Source organism: Tamandua tetradactyla, chromosome 4 (assembly GCF_023851605.1).
Source record: "Tamandua tetradactyla isolate mTamTet1 chromosome 4, mTamTet1.pri, whole genome shotgun sequence".
Taxonomy (NCBI): Eukaryota; Metazoa; Chordata; class Mammalia; order Pilosa; family Myrmecophagidae; genus Tamandua; species Tamandua tetradactyla.
This window is the reverse complement of record NC_135330.1, coordinates 76,417,427-76,438,160: the sequence shown is the minus strand read 5'-3', so window position 1 is coordinate 76,438,160 and position 20,734 is coordinate 76,417,427. Positions and strand designations below refer to the sequence as shown.

Below are 20,734 nucleotides of genomic sequence, written 5' to 3'. Positions count from 1 at the left end.
TTTAAAAAGCTGAAAGTGCCAAAGAGACTTCCTCTATTTCCATAGTTAATTTTTTCTCAGACTTCCCCCTTTAAAAACAACAGCTCCACAAGACACCAGGCTTGCAGTTAAGTGAGGCATCTGAGATGGCGAGGTAAGAAAAGGGAGGGAATATAATAGAAAGAAGCAGAGATGGGGAAGTAGATGGCTGGTGCCTGCTTCTCTCTCTCTCTCTCTCTGGACCAACGATGACTGATACATCCATTAAATTTCAGCCCAGGTTGATTGACTGAGTGGATTTATATAAATTAAAAAATACAGGTCATATACCTTTTCTGATAGACTGTAAATGAGAAATAGGAATTCCTTTAAACCTCAAAGGAGGAAATCCATAGGCAAGGTTTTCTAGTCAATAAAGCACTGCAGCAGCACTCTTCTTGCTGTGTTTGTACAATAAGTTTTAGTTAATAGACAAATATTATACCAGCCTTTCCCCGACTTTTTCAGCAAGAGGTAATTTGTAAATTAACTCGCAGTGTGTTGAAGGTTTTCCAGCTGTAGTTGCAGTTTGAACTTGTGCTTTCCAGACATGAAGGAGGCAGAAATCACCCATTGCTCCATTTTTTTTTTTAGTGTAACAAGTGAAAATGGCATTAGTTAAGGAACAACGACTTTGATTCACACTCATTCTCTCAGTGCCATGTCCATTTGTCCATTGGAATGAGCCACTTATCATGCTTCCAGGTTTTCCCTCTTTCAACATCAAGAGTTATGAAAGGAAAATCCCATTTTTCCCTGGCCCTCCATGACAGGTAGGCTGAAGATTGTGGTCATTTGGATTAAAAACATATCCATCATCACCAGCCGGCAGGTTATTATGATGTCTCCTTTGAATATATGAATTTCATATACTGCCTGTTGGAAGTCTAAGAATGCCAACTTTTTAGATAAATAATTATCCCATTGGTGATGTACAGCACACTGTTGCCATATTTTTTCACTTTTACAGCATTCTTGCCCTTATCACCCATAACATAAATCTTTTTCTTTCATATTTAATAAAGCTACTAGGGTAACAGCCCCCTGCATGCAGTACAGTCAACCAATCACACACCATCATTTGACTATCATTATTTGTTTTCTTGCGGCAGATATTTTAGCAGACCTTCTAGTTTACATTTGACAGCGCATTTGATACAGCAATGCAGGCAGATAAGCAGATGACCTTATTTAGGTGCTGACTATGACCTCAGCAGGCAACCCTCAGCTTTCTGAGGTTTTGTGGATAGAGAGATGGATGAATGGAGAAAGTTCCCGACATCAGTCAACATTATCACCTGAGCCTGCTCACCTGTCAGCTGAATTTTGGAGGATGGAGAGAACATGGACACACAGGGGAACCTTAGTATAGGAGTGACCATTTCTCAAGAGATTCATTTCTCCCGAACCTCAATTCCCTGAACCACAGAAGCTTGATTCCTTAGGCACAGAACAGCTTATACTCTTGTAGATAGGTTTCTTTCTTTTTCTTTTTCTTTTTTTCCGCAATCACACAGTCACATTGCAAAAGCTCTATCATTAGACAGTCATCTTCAAGAAACATGGCTACCGGAAGACAGCGCTACAATTTCAGGTGCTTCCCTCTAGCCACTCTAATACAGCATACACTAAAAAGGAATGCCTATATAATGCCTAAGAATAACCTCCGGGATTGTAGATAGGTTTCCAAAGTGATGAAACCAAACTCCCTTCCTCATTTCCCATTTCTTTCACAGATCCCCCTATATTTATTTCTCACTGTTGACCTTACTTTTCTCATCTATAAAGATCATGCGTATTCACTGACCATTACTTCCTGTCAATTTTGTGGTTTTCCAGCAAACCAAAGGCTTAGTTATGAGCACAGAGTTTGAATGAGCTGTCCACGAGGGGGGATGACATTTTATATATATATTTTTAGCTACTATGTAGCATTGACCAAGTGTTTCAGGAGATGGACTGTATTAATTTTTCCCTTTCCCTGTTTGCCCTCAGTATTCCCTCCTGGCTTGAGGTGAGAACAAAACGTATTCCTACTCTGTCTACCTTTTGGAAAGTGGACAGATTAACTGCATAGAGGAGTCTCACTGAAGGGGCAAATGGAGGAGACGGGGCCTTGGGCCTCTGAGAGTGTGACCCAGCAGCTGCTGAGGCCCACACCTATTGTAATTAATACTGTGCATTCTTTTTTTTTTTTTTAATAGTTTTTTTTATTAATTAAAAAAAGAATTAACAAAACAATTAGAAATCATTCCATTCTATATGTACAATCAGTAATTCTTAATAACATCACATAGTTGCATATTCATCATTTCTTAGTACATTTGCATCAATTTAGAAAAAGAAATAAAAAGACAACAGAATAAGAATTAAAACATTAATAGAAAGAAAAAAAAAACCCTATACCTCACATGCAGCTTCATTCAGTGTTTTAACATAATTGCATTACAATTGGGTAGTATTGTGCTGTCCATTTCTGAGTTTTTATATCCAGTCCCGTTAATACTGTGCATTCTTGAAGTACCTCCACAGAGAAGTGTTCGACAGTGCTTGCCCAAAGACTGTGCTTCTGTTTGTAGGACAGTCACTTTTTTCCATTAGTGGTAATGGGTAGACTTTGTCAAAACTATTTTCAGTTTTTTTGTCCACATTCTCTTATCTGGTTTCCCTTGTGGCCAGCGGTTAAGATGGTCAAATGTAGTTACGTAGTTTCAGCAGGTGTCTCTAACTACATTTTTTTTCAGACTTGTGTTAAATTGTGATCCACAAGGAATCTGATGGAAGACTCTAACCTCATTAGTTTCTTGCGTAACTGCCATGCGACCTTAATTCTTAAGGTGGATATTTTGACCTTTCCTGAAACTCACCAAACCGTCTCTTGGAAAAAGCCCTCGGTAGTCTTCACAGCTATCACTAAAACTTGCTTACATAGTAGGTGCTCTAAGCACTTGTAAATTGCTAATTTTAATGCTCTACCATAAATGGCTACCATAATCCCAGTTACTGAGATTGAGGTGTGTGTATTATTGTGAACAGAATTGGTGGAAACGCAGTAAAACTCAGCTTGCAAATTTTTAACTTCAGGAAACATGAACTACATAAGTTGAATAATTGTTTGCAAGTACCCTGGGGAAGTATGGGTTTATATTTCAAACCTAGATGCAGACTTACTTTCAGATTTGACTATTCCAAATATTAAAATAGATATTTTTGTCGTACAGATGTTTAACACCTTAGATTTCAGGGTGCTTTAATCTTTTCTCTAGGCCTTCATAACTTATTTTTCTTTTTGGGCCTCAATATTCCTGTGCATTGTATAGGCGAAGCATTAGTGCTCCCATTCTACTTATGAAATAATGGAGACACTGTGAGATATTTAATATATAATAATTATATGTATTGATATAGGTAATAAATGACAGCACCTAATGGCTAAGAATTTTTACTTAATATCTAGCTAGTTTTCCATGCTGTGAAATCAATCAGTTTCTCCTTATTGGAAAGCACTAATCCTGTGCCAATTAAATTATAATCATACTTCTGCCTTCTCCTTTCTGTGCTATAAACAATCCTGGCATTCTTTAAATTGCTCAGTAATTTTGACTTTTCAGCACTGTTGTTCATTGTTCTTGGTCATTTAGGAGGACACAGGTGTCTTTTTTGTGTTTTTTGTTTTGATTCCCATTGTTTTTATCGTAGACTCAGATAGTCATTATGGGTACTTTCTCTTACTATTATATTTTTATTTTTAATAATTTTTAAGAATATTATCTTAAGAATTCACCATACTGGGCGGGCCACGATGGCTCAGCAGGTAAGAGTGCTTGCCAGGCCCGAGGACCCGGGTTCAATTCCCGGTGCCTGCCCATGTTAAAAAAAAAAAAAAAAAGAAAAGTAGCAGAATAGGGACCTATCTATTCCATCTGTCTGACCTTGATTTACTGCTATCTACTGCTATTTACTGACATCTGGTATTTAAAATAATGCATAGACATGAGTCAGACATAGAAACTCATTATTTATAACAATGTAAGTTAAAAAAAATAGTAACTTCAATTGATACAATACCACCTTGCAGTTCATATATTCATTCAACAAACATTTAAGAGACAGATTTATAAAGTGGCTAACATGCTCAGCATTGTACAAGGTGGTGAGGATACAAATTCTAATGGGATACAGCCCAGGGCCTCAAAAGAATGTTAACTGAAAAAAGAAACCACCTTTATTTCAAAATAATTGTAGCCTCAAATGAAGTTGTATTTATATATACAGAGAAATCCCATATACCCTTCTCCCACTTTCCTTCAATGGCATAGCTATAGTACCATAGCACAGGTTGTTGACACTGATACAAAACAGAGATCTTATTCAGATTTCACCAAATGTTACATGCAGTTGTGTGTGTGTGTTTATTTCTCTGAGTTTTATCTCAAGTATAGATTCATGTGACTACAGCCACAATCAAGTTAAAGGACAGTTTCATCACAAGGTGTTAATTTGTTTATATATTATACTTTTTTTTTTTTAATTCTACTTTGTTAAATAAATTTTGGCTTGACTATTCTGATACATCATTTGGGAATCACTGGGGGTGAATATACCTCTTTTTAAGGATGCTTATGATATTTATCTCCTTTTTTCATTTTCATTGCCACAACTTAGTTCAAGTCTGCCTTGTCTTTTAGCTAGATGGCTCTAATAATTTCCTAGTTGGGCTACCTTCCTTGAAACGTTGTCACTGCCACTCAGCTTTTACACTGGCCTTTAAATATAGTGAATTTAGGGACCTGGTCCGTTTTTTTCAGGTTGTCTGTCTAAAGCATAGTAGGGGTGAATAAATGAATAAATGGACAATGCTGTAGCCAAACTGTATTTAACAAAAACACAAGTTGGGTTGTGTCTTTTCTGCTTAGACATATGCAGTCGCTTCCCATAGCCTATAGAATGAGAGTTCATCTGTTTAGTATGGTATTACTAACCTTAGACACTGACCCCACCCTAATTTCTGCACCCACTGGTAGTCTCAAATGCTCTGCAGTGGTCTTCGGAACCAGCCCCTCCTCCATTCTCTCAACCTGCCCTGCACTCTCCTGCCTCTTGGATCATCCACCTTCACCTCAGAATGATCTTTTTCTCCCCTGTCCATTGATATCCTTCTGAGTTGACTGCTGCTTCTGCAAGTAATTTTAATTCAATCTTCACACAACTCACTATGGGATGTATTTCCCATTTAACAGATTCAGCAACTGAAGCTTCTTGTAGATAGCACACCAGAGCCCACAGGTAGTAAATGACAGTGTTGGCAAACTCAAAACCCAGTCTTCCAATTAAAAATCTTATTTTCCCTCCATTTCACCCTGTGTTTTCTTTTGTTGTAAATCAGATCTTTTAGCAGGCTTACTGGTACCTAAGGAGACATAAAAATAGCTTTTCTATACTTAATGATTTATCTCACTGATTCTTAGGATTGCCTGAGCACCACTTTAATTTAGGAAATTTGTACTCCAAAATGTAAAAGCCATAACTCTGTGTGTGTGTCAAATCCTGGTTGTGTTCATTCACTCAACCACACAGGCACAGGGTTAAATAAAAGGACCACAAAACAGTTAATGCCCACCCCATTTTTTTAAAAACACATTTAAAACAATATGTTAAGTCCAATTATAGAAATAGGCTCATGGCCCTGGCATTGTGGGGTGGACAACGCTGTCCTGACTAAAAGGGGGAAAAGAAATGTAACAAAATAAGGTATCAGTGGCTAAGAGAGTTCATATAGAGTGGAGAGGCTATTCTGGAGGCTACTCTTACCCAAGCTTTAGCTAGATATTGCTAATTGCCAAGGTTTGCCAAATCCCAACCAAAACCATTCCTGTTAACCCTAAAGAACATCTAGGGATCTATCTGAGACTCTACATAAGTTTCACACGTGAAGATTATTTTCCAGAAACCTACACTCTACAGATGATTTCTAGGCCAGGTAAGTCCCGAAACCCAGAGGGCACAGCCTCTCCAAGCACGTAAGCTAGTGCCATCGCCCTATCGCATATCGTCAGTACCCCTTTCCAACATGATAAAGTTCGAAAGGACATAGTCCAAATACTCCTAAAGACTAGGAGAAAGATCAAAGGAGAAGGTGGAGTTATAACAGAGAAAATAGGATTTCACAAATGAGCATGAGTGTTCAATCATTATGTTGATATTTCTTTTTAGTCTCCAGTATCTTGGGGCAGTTAGAAGGAAAAACTTAAAATTGTGGAACCGTAACCCATACCCAACTCTGAAATCTGTCCAATACTGCTTGTTACAGTGTACCTTGACATTTGTTACTTTTTTGTATATATGACATATTTCACAATAAAAAATATAAAAAAAAAAAGAAGAAGAAATAGGTTCATGGTGCTAGGTCAATGTCAAAGGGGAAGAAGTATCAAGAAAGGCTGGCTGGAGAATTGGTAACTCAATTCAGTTTCACTGAAGAGTAGGAACTAGACAGATAAAGGAGCAAAGGGAAAGGGGGAGAATTCCAGAGAGAAGGAAAATCAGTGTGAAAGGCTGGTGGGTGTGAGGAATCACAAATGGTAGGCGTAGCATATATATGAGGTATAAGGCTGGGGGAAGTGCATTTGGGATGGGGAAGAAGGCTGGGCCAGCTCCGTGGTAGACAGGTCTGGACCCCCAGGTTAAGCAGCTTGGCTGTCATCTGAAGAGGTGCACAGCCTTTGAAAGGGATTGATCATAGATCTGGTCAGATTTCTCCATGAGAACATGCAGTTTTATTATTGTGCAGAACCGTCTTTTCAGAAAAACATGAATTTGCATTTACAAGTGTTTTATCTATTTTTAAAAAGCAGATTACAGAGTGGCATTTATCATCAAATCCATAGAATATTAGACACTGTGGACCTGATTTTGAATTTGCTCTTTGCCTCGATGATAAGTAGGGAAAAGAGATCTATCTTCGGAGATGGGAATCTGGGTTTCAGTCTGGGTTCCGCCACCAATTTGGGGTGTTCTTGAATAAGTCATCTCACTTCTCTAGTTCTTGTTTGTAAATGAGAAGCAAAACTAGATATTGCTTAAGAATCTCCTAGTGGGCGGACCATGGTGGCTCAGCAGGCAGAGTTCTCACCTGCCAGGCTGGAGAGCCAGGTTCGATTCCCAGTGCTGCCCGTGCCAAAAAAAAAAGAATCTGCTAGACCTGGTTGTATAAAATTTGGCACAGTGTGTAGTAGTCAATTGAAACTTCTTATTATGATGAAAAGTTATTATGTTTAACACATTGCTCAAAATTTTACTTATTTTTAAATCAATTTTATTGACATAAAATTTACATACAGCAAAATGCCTATTGCCAATCTATGGTTCAATAAATTTTAGCGAATGTGACATAGATAACCACCAGTTTCCTTATGTGCCCCTCCAGACAATCCTCCCCTTTGCCTCAGACAACCACCAGTGATTTCTATAGTATAGATTAGTTTTCCCTGTTCTAGGATTTTACAGGAACAGAATCTTACAGTATGTACCTTCTGCGTCTGGCTTCGTTTGCTCAGCTGGTGTCTGGAGAACAGTCATGGTTCACATTTCATTCCTTTTTACTGCTGACTTGCATCCCATTGCTTGTCCATACCACAAGTTGTTTATCCATTCATCAACATTGGACATTTGATTTGTTTTTAATTTAGGGCTATTATGAAAACAGCTGTGATGTACATTTACAGTTTTTTGGGGGATCATTTTTAGGGAATATTTACGAGTGGAATTGTTATGATATGTTAAGTGTACGTTTAATTATGTAAGATGTTTCTAAACATTTTTTTTCTAAAAGAGTTGGGCCACTTTATACCCCGACTGACAATATATGTAAATTCCAGTTGCTCTACATCTTAACCAGCATTTGGTGTTGTCAGTCTTATGAATTTTAGTTAGTTTTATGAGTGTGAAGAAATTAAAACTTTCTCTGGAATTTACAACTATTATAGAAACTGTAATAGTTATATAGCATAGGTCACTATATATTACATTGGGCAAAGAATTAGTGTTCTTTAACGAATATTGAAAAATTTAACAATGCCATTTATATTTCATCATCTGTATAATCTTTAATGCTTGTTCGTGATACCCATTGATATTTTATAGGAGATATATATATATATATATATATATATATATATACACAAAAATATGTTGTGTGTGTGTGTGTGCAGAAGCATATTTATTTTGGTCACCAGTTTTGTTTGTTTCAATTTATAAAGTAGCAGTTTTTCTTCTTTCATGAATTCCCATAGCTCTTGAAAATCAGTCTTCTATTGCTGCTAATAGCTGAAAATATCTGTATAGCTAGTTAATCAGATGACTCCATCAGTGAAATAAGAAATTCTTCCCTGAAAGTACAATTCTTTATACAATAGACTTAGTATTTTTTTTTAACTTGGTGTTTGAAATACTTTCAGTTCATTAATGGGTTTTACATGTTAAAGTATTCTCCACAAAAATTTGTTTATGGATGATTATCATACCTATGATAAATATATATTAGATATCAGTTCTCCAAATATTTACTGAAATGGAGGGGTTAATATCATGTAGCCAGGCTAGTGTTCTATATAGCCAGGTTAGAAAACAAAAGGATAATTTATTTAATGCTCATAGAAGAATTAGATAGTGAGCCAATTTTCTAAATGTATAATCAAAACTTCTTATGCAGTATTTAAACAACATCTTCCCCTCATTTTGTAATGTATGCCTGTGGATCTTTATTATTGCTTTTAGAGATAAATTTTCAAAGACTTTGAAAGCAATAAAATACATTTAGCACTAAATCTTTACTGGGCATAGTTTAATCTTTCTCTGATGCTGAAAGCACTTTATAATTTTATAGTTCTGCAGCCTCATTATTGGGAATGCCAGTTATTATATTGGCTGAGGGTAGAAGTGATGCTGAATCAAGGGTGTGTGCCAATGGAATGTTAGGTTGAGAGAAGTTAATGTTTGTTTACCCATATCTATCCATTTTTTAAATACATTTTCCTCCATTTTCACTTCTAGGTCCTTTTTCTCTACCATTTCTGACTCTTTCTGAATATATGCATCACTCTCTTCAGTTTCCTTAACAAAAATGTGCAATTTCAGGTTTTCTGTATGTTGAAAACATGACACAGTGTTCTTATAGTCAGTTCTGGAAGTGGCTACACTTGACAACAATTTTATTTTATGGCAACCTGTGCTTTCATATCCCTGACCTACTTTTATATCACCTTTTTTATTTTTATGCCAAATATGAACAAATTTCATATTCTGCATTGGCTGAAAGCAAATCCTTTTGCCAGGAATGCATTTTAATGGAAGAGAGCATGCTTCACTTAAGTCATCAGAGCCTTAACACCTTAACTCTGTAATATTTAGTTTCTCACTCACCAGGAACCAAAGCCCCCATCTTTTTTTTTTTTTTTTTTTTTTTTCTGTGGTCCATGTTCATAAGGATTGGGCAAGAATTAGTATTATGGGACTAAACCAGATTAAGGGCGGGGGGAATGCGAATTAGATTTGGTAACAGATGGTGCTGTGGAAATTAAAGGTTCTTTGAGAATGGAGGCGACAGCAGCTTGCTTCTGTTCTCTCTCTCTCCCATTCGTGCACTTGATAGACGAGAATAAATCACAACAATCCTGTCTTGACAGCCAATTTCGAGAATTTGATCTGGTTAAAGACATGGCTTTCCTGCTTCACTCACTGAAACCTGCTTCTATTTTATTTTTACACAGCACCTTGTCATATTTAGAAAAGCAGACTCACCTGCCTCCCCTTAATGAAATTTTTCTTAATTACAGTTTTAGCTCTTCAGTGTTAATTACTTTTCCATTCAGCTTGAATTTTTTGTTACATCTCTGAGGGATTTTTTTTCTCCCCCACCCCCTTTTTAACTCATGCATTTGCCTTTGTTTATTCTAAAGATTTTTTTTTTTCATTTTCAGAAATTGTCATCAGAGTTGCTATTTGAGAATCTTAAATACCAAAACCATTACTTTTAAGAAGGGCTTTTCTGTGATGTAGTAAAATTACGAAATCAGAAGAGATTTAAATAGTCTAGTAATACTCTCAAAAATAGTAATTATTTGAACAAAATTGCACAGAAAGGTGAGTGACATCTTTTTTTTTTTCTAATAAAGACCATGGAATTACCTGCTCCATCTGCTAAAAAAAAAAAAAAAAGATGTGTAAAGACGTAAAAATATGTGAACACAAGCAGGCAGAACCAGTTTGTGTCTGTGTTGACCTTATGATTATCTAAGAAATCAAAATTAAAATGCACTATTTAGATGTAGGGACTCTAAATGAGAGACTAGAAACATTGAACAAATCCTGTATCCCCATAGCAGCCAGGCTCTCAGGCTTGACAAGTTTAAGAGACGAGAACTAAGGTTGCCTCTTACAAATCCATGTGGCATTTGGGCTTACGACGTATCAAGGAAAAAGAAATAGAAGAGAGGGAAAAATCACTCCAAAAATGAAGAGAAGATTCTTTGAGCGAGCAACTAACAGTTGGTAGAAATGAAGCTTCCTACTGGCAGTCAAATCAAATGTAGTAACAACTCAACGGCGCCCTGCTGCTTGCTGACAGCGTGGTGTCACACACTGGGACAAACATTCACTTAAACACTGATTGCAGGGAATTGCCCTTTCCACCAGTGCCTCCCACCAAAATGTAATGAGCAAAAAGAGAACCATTTCTAGGAAAAACTGAGAGTCCTGCTCCCCATTTCCCCCCCAAAATTATCACTGCTCAATTTGTCCTTTTGTGGCCCACTGGGAATGATTCCTCAGATGAATGTTGTTGCTACAGTTACACTGTTATGTAGCAAGTTATTTGTGTAATTACTGCTCCTTCAAAATCCCCTCTCCCACCCCGCCATGTTCCTGAAATAGTGACCGGACTCAATAGCAGGCAAGGAAATGGAAGTTTGGAGAGTACACTTTAGTGCAACAAGATCTAATCTGGTCATGAGTCAGTGCATTTTTTATTTGAATGAATATATATTTTTTAATTAGCAGAAGTTAGATTAGAAAGCATGTAGGTCAATCCTCTCATTTTACAAGCGAAGAAACTGAGGGTCAGAGTGGTGCAAGGCTGACTCAGGCAGCACAATGCCAGATGGGGAGCTAGACCCTATAGGCAAGGCTTCCTGGGAAAGGAAGAGGAAAGACATCTAAGCAAGATGTGGCAATTCTGGTGTAGCACTTTTGTCAGTGTTCAGAATGGCAAAAAAATAGAGAGAAAATTTTCTCCGCATGTTTATCTTTGGACCTTTGAGTGTGTCAAACAACAAACAACTTCTTCTGATATGAACTCCCAGCTTTTTGATGGCTTCTATTGCCTTCACTTGAAACTGGATCACTGCTGAATAATACCTTTTTACAAAACCCATCACGCTGCAGAAACAAATTTTTCATCGTTTCTGTCGCTTGAATTAAATATATGTGTGTATATATGTTAGTTTCCTTTTCCTACAAATAGTGCTTGTGTTTTTAGCTTCACTTTTTCTCCAAGTAGCTAGCTCATTGAAATGTTAAAAAAAAACAGAGGAAGAATTCTTAGGATTAATAATTAGCTGTTTTTTCATCTTCCACACCTCCTTCCACCCTCCTCCAGTTGGACAACACCTAATACCAACAGAATATAATCGCAACCTCTGCTATCATAGCTCACCTAAGAACAGCCACATGTGCATTCAGATGTTAGCCACTGCAGACCTGGCTATTAAATTAAAAGTATAAATATAGTTTAATGGTTGTCCCACAGGGAAAGCTCTAGTTGATTCTCTTTGGTTTTACTGTGAATGTTCCTCTCCTATAGAACTTTCCGTATGTGCTCGAAGCAACCTTTATTTCAGCGATGATTTCGCCTCAGAATTTTGATTTTCTGACCGTTGTAATTTGCCCAGTTTCCCAGTCCATTTTATAGTTCTACTTCAAATGAACTGATCTTTCTCTGTGGGTGCAGCTGGTTTATTGGTAATCTTAATTGCTTTATAAAACATTTTCTTAAGAGGTAAAGGGCGACATCGGTATTACAATCTCAATATCCTGACATCAAATCTTGATAGCATTCTTATTTCCAATTTCAGTGTAGCAAAAAGAATAGGAGAGGGAAATTCAGGCAGCCTGAGCATTCATTGACTTGAATTCGATTTGTGAACTACACACATCACGGGGATGTGTGTAAAGCAACTGCATTTGATTGCAGTTTGTGAAGATCCGTTCATAGACTCTCGATGAGTTGAATGTTTGTTCGTTTCTTCTCTAGCAAGATGCTGTGAAAAAGACTTCATTTAGCTGTCAGAACCTCCTCTTGTGTTGGCTTCTGCTCTTCAGCGTTGCTCCTTGGCTACTTGAAAACGGAAGTGTCTGAACACAAGAAAATTTTATTGATCCATATTTCTGTTTGAAAAGCCAGAGATTTGTAGAAGTAGAAGACTTTATTTTTTTTTTTTTCCTTGAGAATGCTTACTGCAGAGGTGGTCTGCTCATGGAGTAGTAAATCTCGGGAAGCAAGTAAATGTTACAGTCATGTAGAGTAGTAAGCTTCATTTTGGTGATTTATCTAATGTAGTTTTTTACCTTGTACTTAACTTCCTTTCCAGCAGTGCCCCCCACCCCCACCCCCCATGCAGGGCTATTTTACTCTACCCTGGAGAGAGTGTCCTGTCAACACTTGGACATGTGCCACCCACGAGGTTGACTATAGGGTTACACTCTTCTAAAGCCACCAGCATCTAGATTTTTGGTTCCCAAGAGAATAATGTAGGTAAAGTCAGAAACATCCCTGAGGATCACAGATAAATTCATTTTGCCATCTATTGGGCATCCAAGTTTCTGACCAGGCATTTCTTGAGATTCTCTTTTAAAGATCCATAGGTATTATGTAGCCAGGGGGTTCTGAGAATATAGTTAATTTAGCTGTGTTAGGGCAAATATACACACTAGTTAAACACTTAATTTGCCTCAATAATATTGATTACATGGCAGAAGTTTGTTTAAACTAAATGGTATTTTTTCCCTGCTGTTACTGTCCTTGAATACATTTTGTATAATAGCTAATAGCCATCATCAGTTAAATATCATGTTAGTTATAAAGTAATTTCATAAAAATTGATTTGGACTTGGCAGTGGAGGAGCACGCTCCCTTCAAAGCCAAAGTAGATGATTAGCCAGAGTTTGAAGCAGAATCATAGTTCTTATAAACTGTGGATATTTTATAGACTTATAGCTACTCTATATAACATGAGTGCCCATTGTATTAAAGAAAAGCACAGACAGTTAATTATGCAAAACATCATGTATGCAATTACCTGGCATTATTATGCATTTAACAGTTTTATTGATTTGCCAGTAGCTCACTTACTGTATTTAGAGGTATAAACAAGGAATGTTCACCCCCAGATTGAAACAGGTCCAAGAAAACAAGCTAAGGATAAATTACACTACTAAGCTCCTCTGCATCAGATCGAATCCTTAAATTCAGAAACTGTCAACAATCATAATGTGCAACACATTGTGATATCACAGGACCATTTCTTTTCCCATTAATAAAGTTTATCAACCAGGAAGCATAAGAAATCACCCGGCAATACAAATTGAGGCAACTGCAATTGCCAACATTGAAAATAGGCTGGGTAACTCAACAAGGTGATGAGCAGAAGCTTGCACCTCTGTGGCATAGTGAAATGGATGCGCCTGTATCTACAGGCACTTTCTAATATGCACATACACACAAGCCCTCGAGCACCTGTTGGGCTGCACAGTCTTATTAGAGCATTTCTCTTGCCATCTGTCTGGACCCTCTTTGCTGGCAATGGCTATTCTCCATTTCCCTTCCTTTGTTTTAGTTCTAATGGCAAGAGAATAGAGAAAGGCTTCCACAGGTCTTTCGGTATGTCAGATTGGGTGACCAGCCATCCTTGTTTGATTGGCACTGAGGGGTTTCCAGAACTGGGAACTTTCAATTCTCAAACCAGGATTCATGATCACCCTACTGTGAGAGCAGAATCAAACATGAAAGAATCATTGTACTTTAGAACCCCCAAAACAATGGGGGTTCAGCAAGGTCCTTCCTGGTCATGGTATACTTGCTAGGCATGAAGTTATAATTCATGGGCCACTTTCCTTATGATGACTGACCAGACATGAGCAGAAAGCCATGTATCTGCCTTAAATTTCCTGGGATGGGGATAGCGGACAGCCTTTACAGAATTGGAGGAGGGACTTTTAGTGTGGATAGGGGCTGTAATTTGATATTCGAGGGAGCCAGCCCCTTTCTCCCTGCTACTTAACAGCATCTTGTCAGCAACTCAGGCATCAGCTTTGAGGGGAGCTGTTTGCTTACTCTTGTTCTTGATGGAGCAAGTTGGAAAGAGCCTCTGAGAATAAATACACAAGTTATTTTGCTATCACGTTATCAGCAAGCAATAATAGCAAATCATTTTCATCCTGTTATGCAGAATTCTGTCATTGGATTGGCCTCAGTGTTTATTAAAGAAGGTCTAACATTACACCTGAGTGTGTGTACACGTGTTTTAATCTTTCTGAAAACAATGGATCAGGATTTACAATTCTTCCGTTACAATTAATAATCTCCTTCAGTTAGGTTAACCAGGCGGACCTTAAGATATTTCTTATTAAAAGAAAAAATCCTTTCTCTTCCTTCCCCAACTAAGCCAGTGTACCTTAATGCAATGATGATATGTTAGAGCCAGCAGTTGTCAAAGCATCGTATTACTGTGATGCCGTAATGACACCCTGTCTCTGTAAAGTAGTCATGTTTTCTCAAATCACACGTTGCACGGTTGATTTCTGACATGACACTTCATTCGGTTGCCTTCCCTTTCTTCAGCATCACCATTCTCTGACAATAGCAGCTGGTGCCCATTTGTTACTAAGTGATTCACATTTTGCCACTTTACCAGAGTGCAATTAGTTGAAGCAGGGGGAAAAAGCGCATTGTAAAGTAGCCCGTTTGAAGTTGTAACTCAGGCTGCACCAGGAGCTGTGGGTGGGGGGGTCATAGCTCCAAAACCTGTGCCTCTGAGAACTGCAGCTTTAGTCCTGGAGGTTTTGTTGTAAAGGTATTTTTTAAACCTGTAAGCTAGCAAAGCTTTCTTATTTATGAAACAGAAAATGCTTAAGTAGTTAATCTGAAAATTTCATTAAGTAGAAAACCAACTAATCCACACGGACTCGTTGCTGTTTTGAATAGGTAGTGATTAAGCAGTGAGACTTGATAGCCTTCCCTTTCCAGCCCTCAGATTCCTTGGTTCAGTTAAGAGTCACTGGGGCCTCTGTCTACTTACCTCTCTGTATTTGTAAACTTGCAGGTTTGCTGGCTTCAGTGTCCTTCTCTGACATTTTGGATATACATTTATAAAGTGTTTGGAATTGATAATAATAGGTACCTTTTTAGTTGCTTAAGGAGGACAAAGAAAATAAAATGGTGACTTTTAGTTATTTAACCCATGAAGATGTCGGTCACTCAGACTGGTACGATAGACGTTTCAAAAGATCTCGTCTTAGTATAAGGATCAGGAAGGTCGAAGAAGACCTGTACATGCATGATTCTCATGAGACTTTTACGCACCATGTATCAGTGAGAAAATAAAGTAGCAAATAAATTAAATTTCTGCATAAAATTTACGTGGTGAAATATAGCTGTCCGTTAAGAACTTATATTTGGATTCTAGATTAATAATTTATCACTATACCAGGATTGAACAAATTAAAGTATTGGCTAAGCTGACATCTCTTCTGCAAAATGCAGGCCACATCGGACACCTGCTCACATGTGTGGAAGTTCAAACTCATGGCAATTCATTCAAGGGCACACATTTACCTGGGTCCAAGTAGAATAGCTAAAAAACAATTCAGCTTAGTAATTATAATATAAACTGAATATTAACTTACAGATCATTTTCTTATTTTTCCCATATATGACAAACTTTGATTCTTATTCTTTCTCTAGCTCACTTTCTCTTTATGTAAACACACACATACACACGGTTCATTTACTTTCAGAATTTACTTTTTTTTTTTTTTTGCATGGGCAGGCACCGGGAATTGAACCCGGGTCTCTGGCATAGCAAGCAAGAACTCTGCCACTGAAGAACTTACATTTTTAAATAGTCCATCAACTAAGAAGTTTTACTTGATCTTTAGTATCTAATATTAAAAGTAAATTGTACCCTCTCTGCCCTTTAGGCTAGCTTAGGAAATAAGGTCCTATGGTGAAGTATTATAATCAGAATTGTTTGACTATATCTCAAACTGATTTGAGAATGAAAATTAAAATTTGAGATTTGAAAATGCTTTTGAAAGCACTGAAATTTCTCCAGCCTCGGGAAGGCTGCTAAATCCCTCAAATTTAGTTTCTTATTCAAAAACTAAATGTTGCTTTAGACATAGTTATTTCCATTTCCCCCTTCAGTTTATTCTCAGGGTGTTTGTTTATTCATTGACGGCTTTTGGAAAGTAACGTCTTCTCCTTTGTGCCTCTCATAATTTTTCTTAAATAGTAAAATAAAAGCAGCCATAGTAAGACTTTAAAATAAATATTTCTCACATTTTCTGACACATGTTATTTCTATTCATAATTCTTAACTAAATTTAGATTTTATTAATCCAATGTGACCTAAAATTTCTGCATTAACAGCACAATGAGGAATTGGGCTTATTCTCTTTGGCTACAGATAAAGCCATCATCTTGAAAATGGCTCTTTCTGACAAAAAGGTGTTCTTTGAAATAAAGTCTTATTCACTACATTCCTCTTAGAGTTAATGTGAATTTTAGTGCCTCTAATTTCAGATTGAAGTGAAGTCTAGAATAAAATCCACCAGCTGACAATTGAATTTATAGAGAGTTGTGAATATTTCAGGCTTGAATAATAGAGCTGTAGAATTTCAGAGACAGAGAGAGAGAATTAAGACCTGCCGTAGTTTTAGGGTAGAATGTAACGGTGTCTAGGAAGTGTTCAGTGTAATGAGCTAAGTAGTAATTAGGAGACAACTGTATTCCTTCAGAGATCCTCTTCAGGCATCTTTCCGAACACAAGGGGAGGGCAACTCAATAGGGACCGACCGGTGCCTGGTGTACTATCCTGTTTGGCTCCTTTTCACTCAAGGGTGAGGTGTGGATCTAAGTTCTGAGAAATAAAAGCAAGGCATCTGGGTTTGCCACCTTTACCCCTGCTTCATGCCTTAAAAACAAACAAAAATTAGTAAGCCTTGTTAAAAACTCTCTGCTGGCTTCATGACACTTCTGCTTGGGTTTTGATGTCAGGTGAAATCCAGTGCCAGTTCTGCCACTTCCTAACATCACGACTTTCGGCCAGTTGTGTAATATACAGGGCCTGGTTTCCTAAAGGGTAGGACCTCACTCCCTCGCAAGGTGGTATTGGGGATTAAATGAGGTAATATTTGCAAAGTGCTCATTTCAGTGCCTGGCACATAAAGTAGTTAATACATGTCTACCCCCGCTAGTATTATTTCCACTGGGAAAAATGTGTCATTTTGAGAGCAGTTCAGGTCTGCAAAGAAACATGTATAACGTACAGTACAAATCAGCTTGCTTACTCTCATTTATAGCTAAAGTGTTCAGACGTTGTTTAGGAGAAGATACTGCTGTTGTGCGAAGACCTCCCTGCCAGCTTGCCTGTCCTGAATTTCCTTGCCTCCACCAAACTTATTGCAGAATTATGGACTGAGATTTTGGATGAGACAAGTTAGTGGGAGACTCCCCGTTTTTTCAACACATTTCATTTGACACGCAAAAAAAATTTAGTGCCTTACAAATAAATTCCACAAATGAGAGAGTCATTTCTGGCCGTGTTTCTTAATGAGAGAGTTCAGCAAATATTAGAAATCCACGAGGAAGAGTCTGAGGGAGAGCACATTTGGATGAAAAGTAACCGAGAAGAAAGAGAGCGCCTGGAGAGAACATTGTATAGTTTTGTGATTAAGCAACCCACAGCAAAGCTCCGGAAAAAGAAAACAAAATAGTTTAAAGTGCCTTGTGGGCAGATGGAGAAAGAGTTAATTGTCATAGCTGGGAGAAATTCCGTGCCAGAAAGAGGAGAGGAGAGGCGAGCACCCACGTTTTAGTGCCCTAATAACTTCTACCTCTCGTCTAAGATCATAATGTATGTGCGAGCAGTCCAGTAATTATAAGGTAATAAGTGAAGTGGTGGTGTAAGTGCTCTAAATTAGAAGGGATTCGCAGGGCTGCTGTAAGTCAGCGCCGGCCCGCTCCCTTTCAAACGTCTGCGCGGAGGAGCGCGCGGCGCCCGGAGTGCGAGGCGGACACCCGGGCGCGCGGCCTATTCATTACGGCGCTCATTAGCGGTGACGGGCGCGAGGCAGCAGATGCGGCGGGGCCGGAGCGCCGCGGCTCAGGCTGGCGAGGGACGCGGTTTGCTCTTTCGCCAGTTCTTGGGGAAAGGACACCACACGTAGGTGGGCGGAAGCGAGAAGACGTTTCTGGGGCTTTCGCCTTTCTATTTGTTTTCGTCACAGCGTGCTACCGCTTTACTTGAGAAAGCAAAACTAGACCGAACGGGACGTCCAAAGTGAGACGGGGGTATGGAGAGGCCCATGTTTTCCTTAATGCTTTGCTCCTGCGACTGCCTCCTTGGAACAGGAGGGGAACGCTCCGGATAGGAAGTTCCAAATTTTCCTTCATTTTAAAGTAATGTAGAAGAGTGAGGAACTGGGGGAGTTTAGGGGGGGAGGCAGAGAGGTGAGCATGCAATCTGTACAGTGATAATATATCGGTGGATTTATACTGAAAAAGATCACTGCACCCCATTGGTTATACAGTGGCTACTCCCCCAAATTCTACTGAATGGCCATTACCCAGTGGGAGCCGCATAAATCAACTTTCCAGTGGGAAGCAATTACCCAAGTCCTTTTCTCAACTGTCACCTCTTCCTTCCACCGTGGGCTCTCAGAAGGTTCTTAGAGACTCTGCTAAAAGGGGTTTTGCACTATGGCTAGGTGGAAAGAAAATAGGACCAATTATATCTTTTCATCTAATTACCTTTTTAGAAAGTCAATCACTTATGGGTCCGACAGAGAAAGAGAGGTGATGTGTTTCTTCTAGATAAGAGTGCTAGTTTGTCAGATTATATGCTTCACCATACCCTTTTAGGATATATGATGTCAAGAGACAAAAAGAAGTGGGTAAGGGACCTTCACAAATCTCATTTTTTCAGGACAAAACTTGATAACATTTTTATTTTGCTGAATAGAAAGTATCAGATTTACAGATTCACAGATATATGGAAAACGGCTTTTGCAGATTCCTCTCGAACAATGACAAATCTCACACATACACACTGCACAGATACATACACATATTTATTATTAATCGGTGCTGGTGATGGTTTCACTAAATTTTGTGGGTTCTAGGAAATAACTCTTAAATATTGGTCAGAATTTTATACTTGCTATCTTTCTGTGTTGCTAAATGACTATGAAATAGAGCAATTTAAATTAAAAAAAAGAAGTGACTGGAGGATATATTCCCCATGTGCCTTTGATCAATAGAAGACATGCTTATGGAAGCGTGCCGACAAACAGTAATTACAGAGCTGAGGAATTATCTGTTTAGTCTTGGAAATAAGTTTGATTCTGCTCACAATAAAATGTTTGCAGCTTAAAAACAAGGAAGGAAAAGTAGACTGAGGACAAATAAAATTCTAAAAGTGGTAAAGACTTTACACTTTGATGCCTCTTCCATTGATAAATGTAGAATCTAGGGAGTTATCTAGATATTGACAGTGGTTCTCTAAGAGAAAGGTAAAATAAAAGGAATTGGACCTTTTAGAGCTTTTGTTTATGGCCTGTGTGGGCACTTTGATGTAACCCTGTCATGCCCTTATGCTGATTACCTTCTTGTAGAACAAGAGATATTGACTAGAGAATGAGTGATGTGTGGTCCCTAGCTCTTAGGAGGCACTCTCAGAGAGCCGAGCCTTTAACATATGAATACTGCTTTTTTCTTCTTCTTTCATCCTTCCCTTTCACGTTCTCAATTTTTTCACCATTTCTCTGTTTCTACCTCTTTCAGTCTCTGAGTTTGACACACTCTCCTTCTCTTTCTTTCTGTGTTTTTATTGCCCACACTTCAGGCTTCTCTGCAGAATGTCAAACAAAGATCGGCACATTGATTCCAGCTGTTCGTCCTTCATCAAGACGGAACCCTCCAGCCCGGCTTCCCTGACGGACAGTGTCAACCATCACAGCCCTGGTGGCTCCTCAGACGCCAGCGGGAGCTACAGTTCAACCATGAATGGCCATCAGAACGGACTTGACTCGCCACCTCTTTACCCTTCAGCTCCTATCCTAGGAGGTAGTGGGCCCGTCAGGAAACTGTATGACGACTGCTCCAGTACCATCGTCGAAGACCCCCAGACCAAGTGTGAATACATGCTCAACTCGATGCCCAAGAGACTGTGTTTAGTATGTGGTGACATCGCTTCTGGGTACCACTACGGGGTAGCATCCTGTGAAGCCTGCAAGGCATTCTTCAAGAGGACAATACAAGGTTAGTGTTGGGACCTGGGATTACCCTACCCCCTACCAGCCTTATGTGATTTTTACCCCCTGGTTCTTATACTTGTTAGCCAAGTTCCACAGGCTGAATTCCATCATGACTACAATATAGAAA

The 20,734-nt window shown here is 38.5% G+C and overlaps 1 protein-coding gene across 17 annotated transcripts in view; it reads left to right on the top strand.

The window, feature by feature from the left end:
• Window positions 1-20,734, top strand: part of ESRRG (estrogen related receptor gamma) — a 625,071-nt gene that overhangs the window by 385,687 nt on the left and 218,650 nt on the right. For 15 of the 17 annotated variants that reach the window (XM_077157825.1, XM_077157829.1, XM_077157824.1 and 12 more), the window contains one exon: window positions 20,196-20,611. In XM_077157825.1, the coding sequence (XP_077013940.1) occupies window positions 20,196-20,611 (416 nt within the window). Of the gene's footprint in view, window positions 1-17,938; window positions 17,943-18,501; window positions 18,644-20,195; window positions 20,612-20,734 lie in introns of those variants that run through there. The other 2 variants (XM_077157830.1, XM_077157833.1) reach the window with 2 other exon arrangements.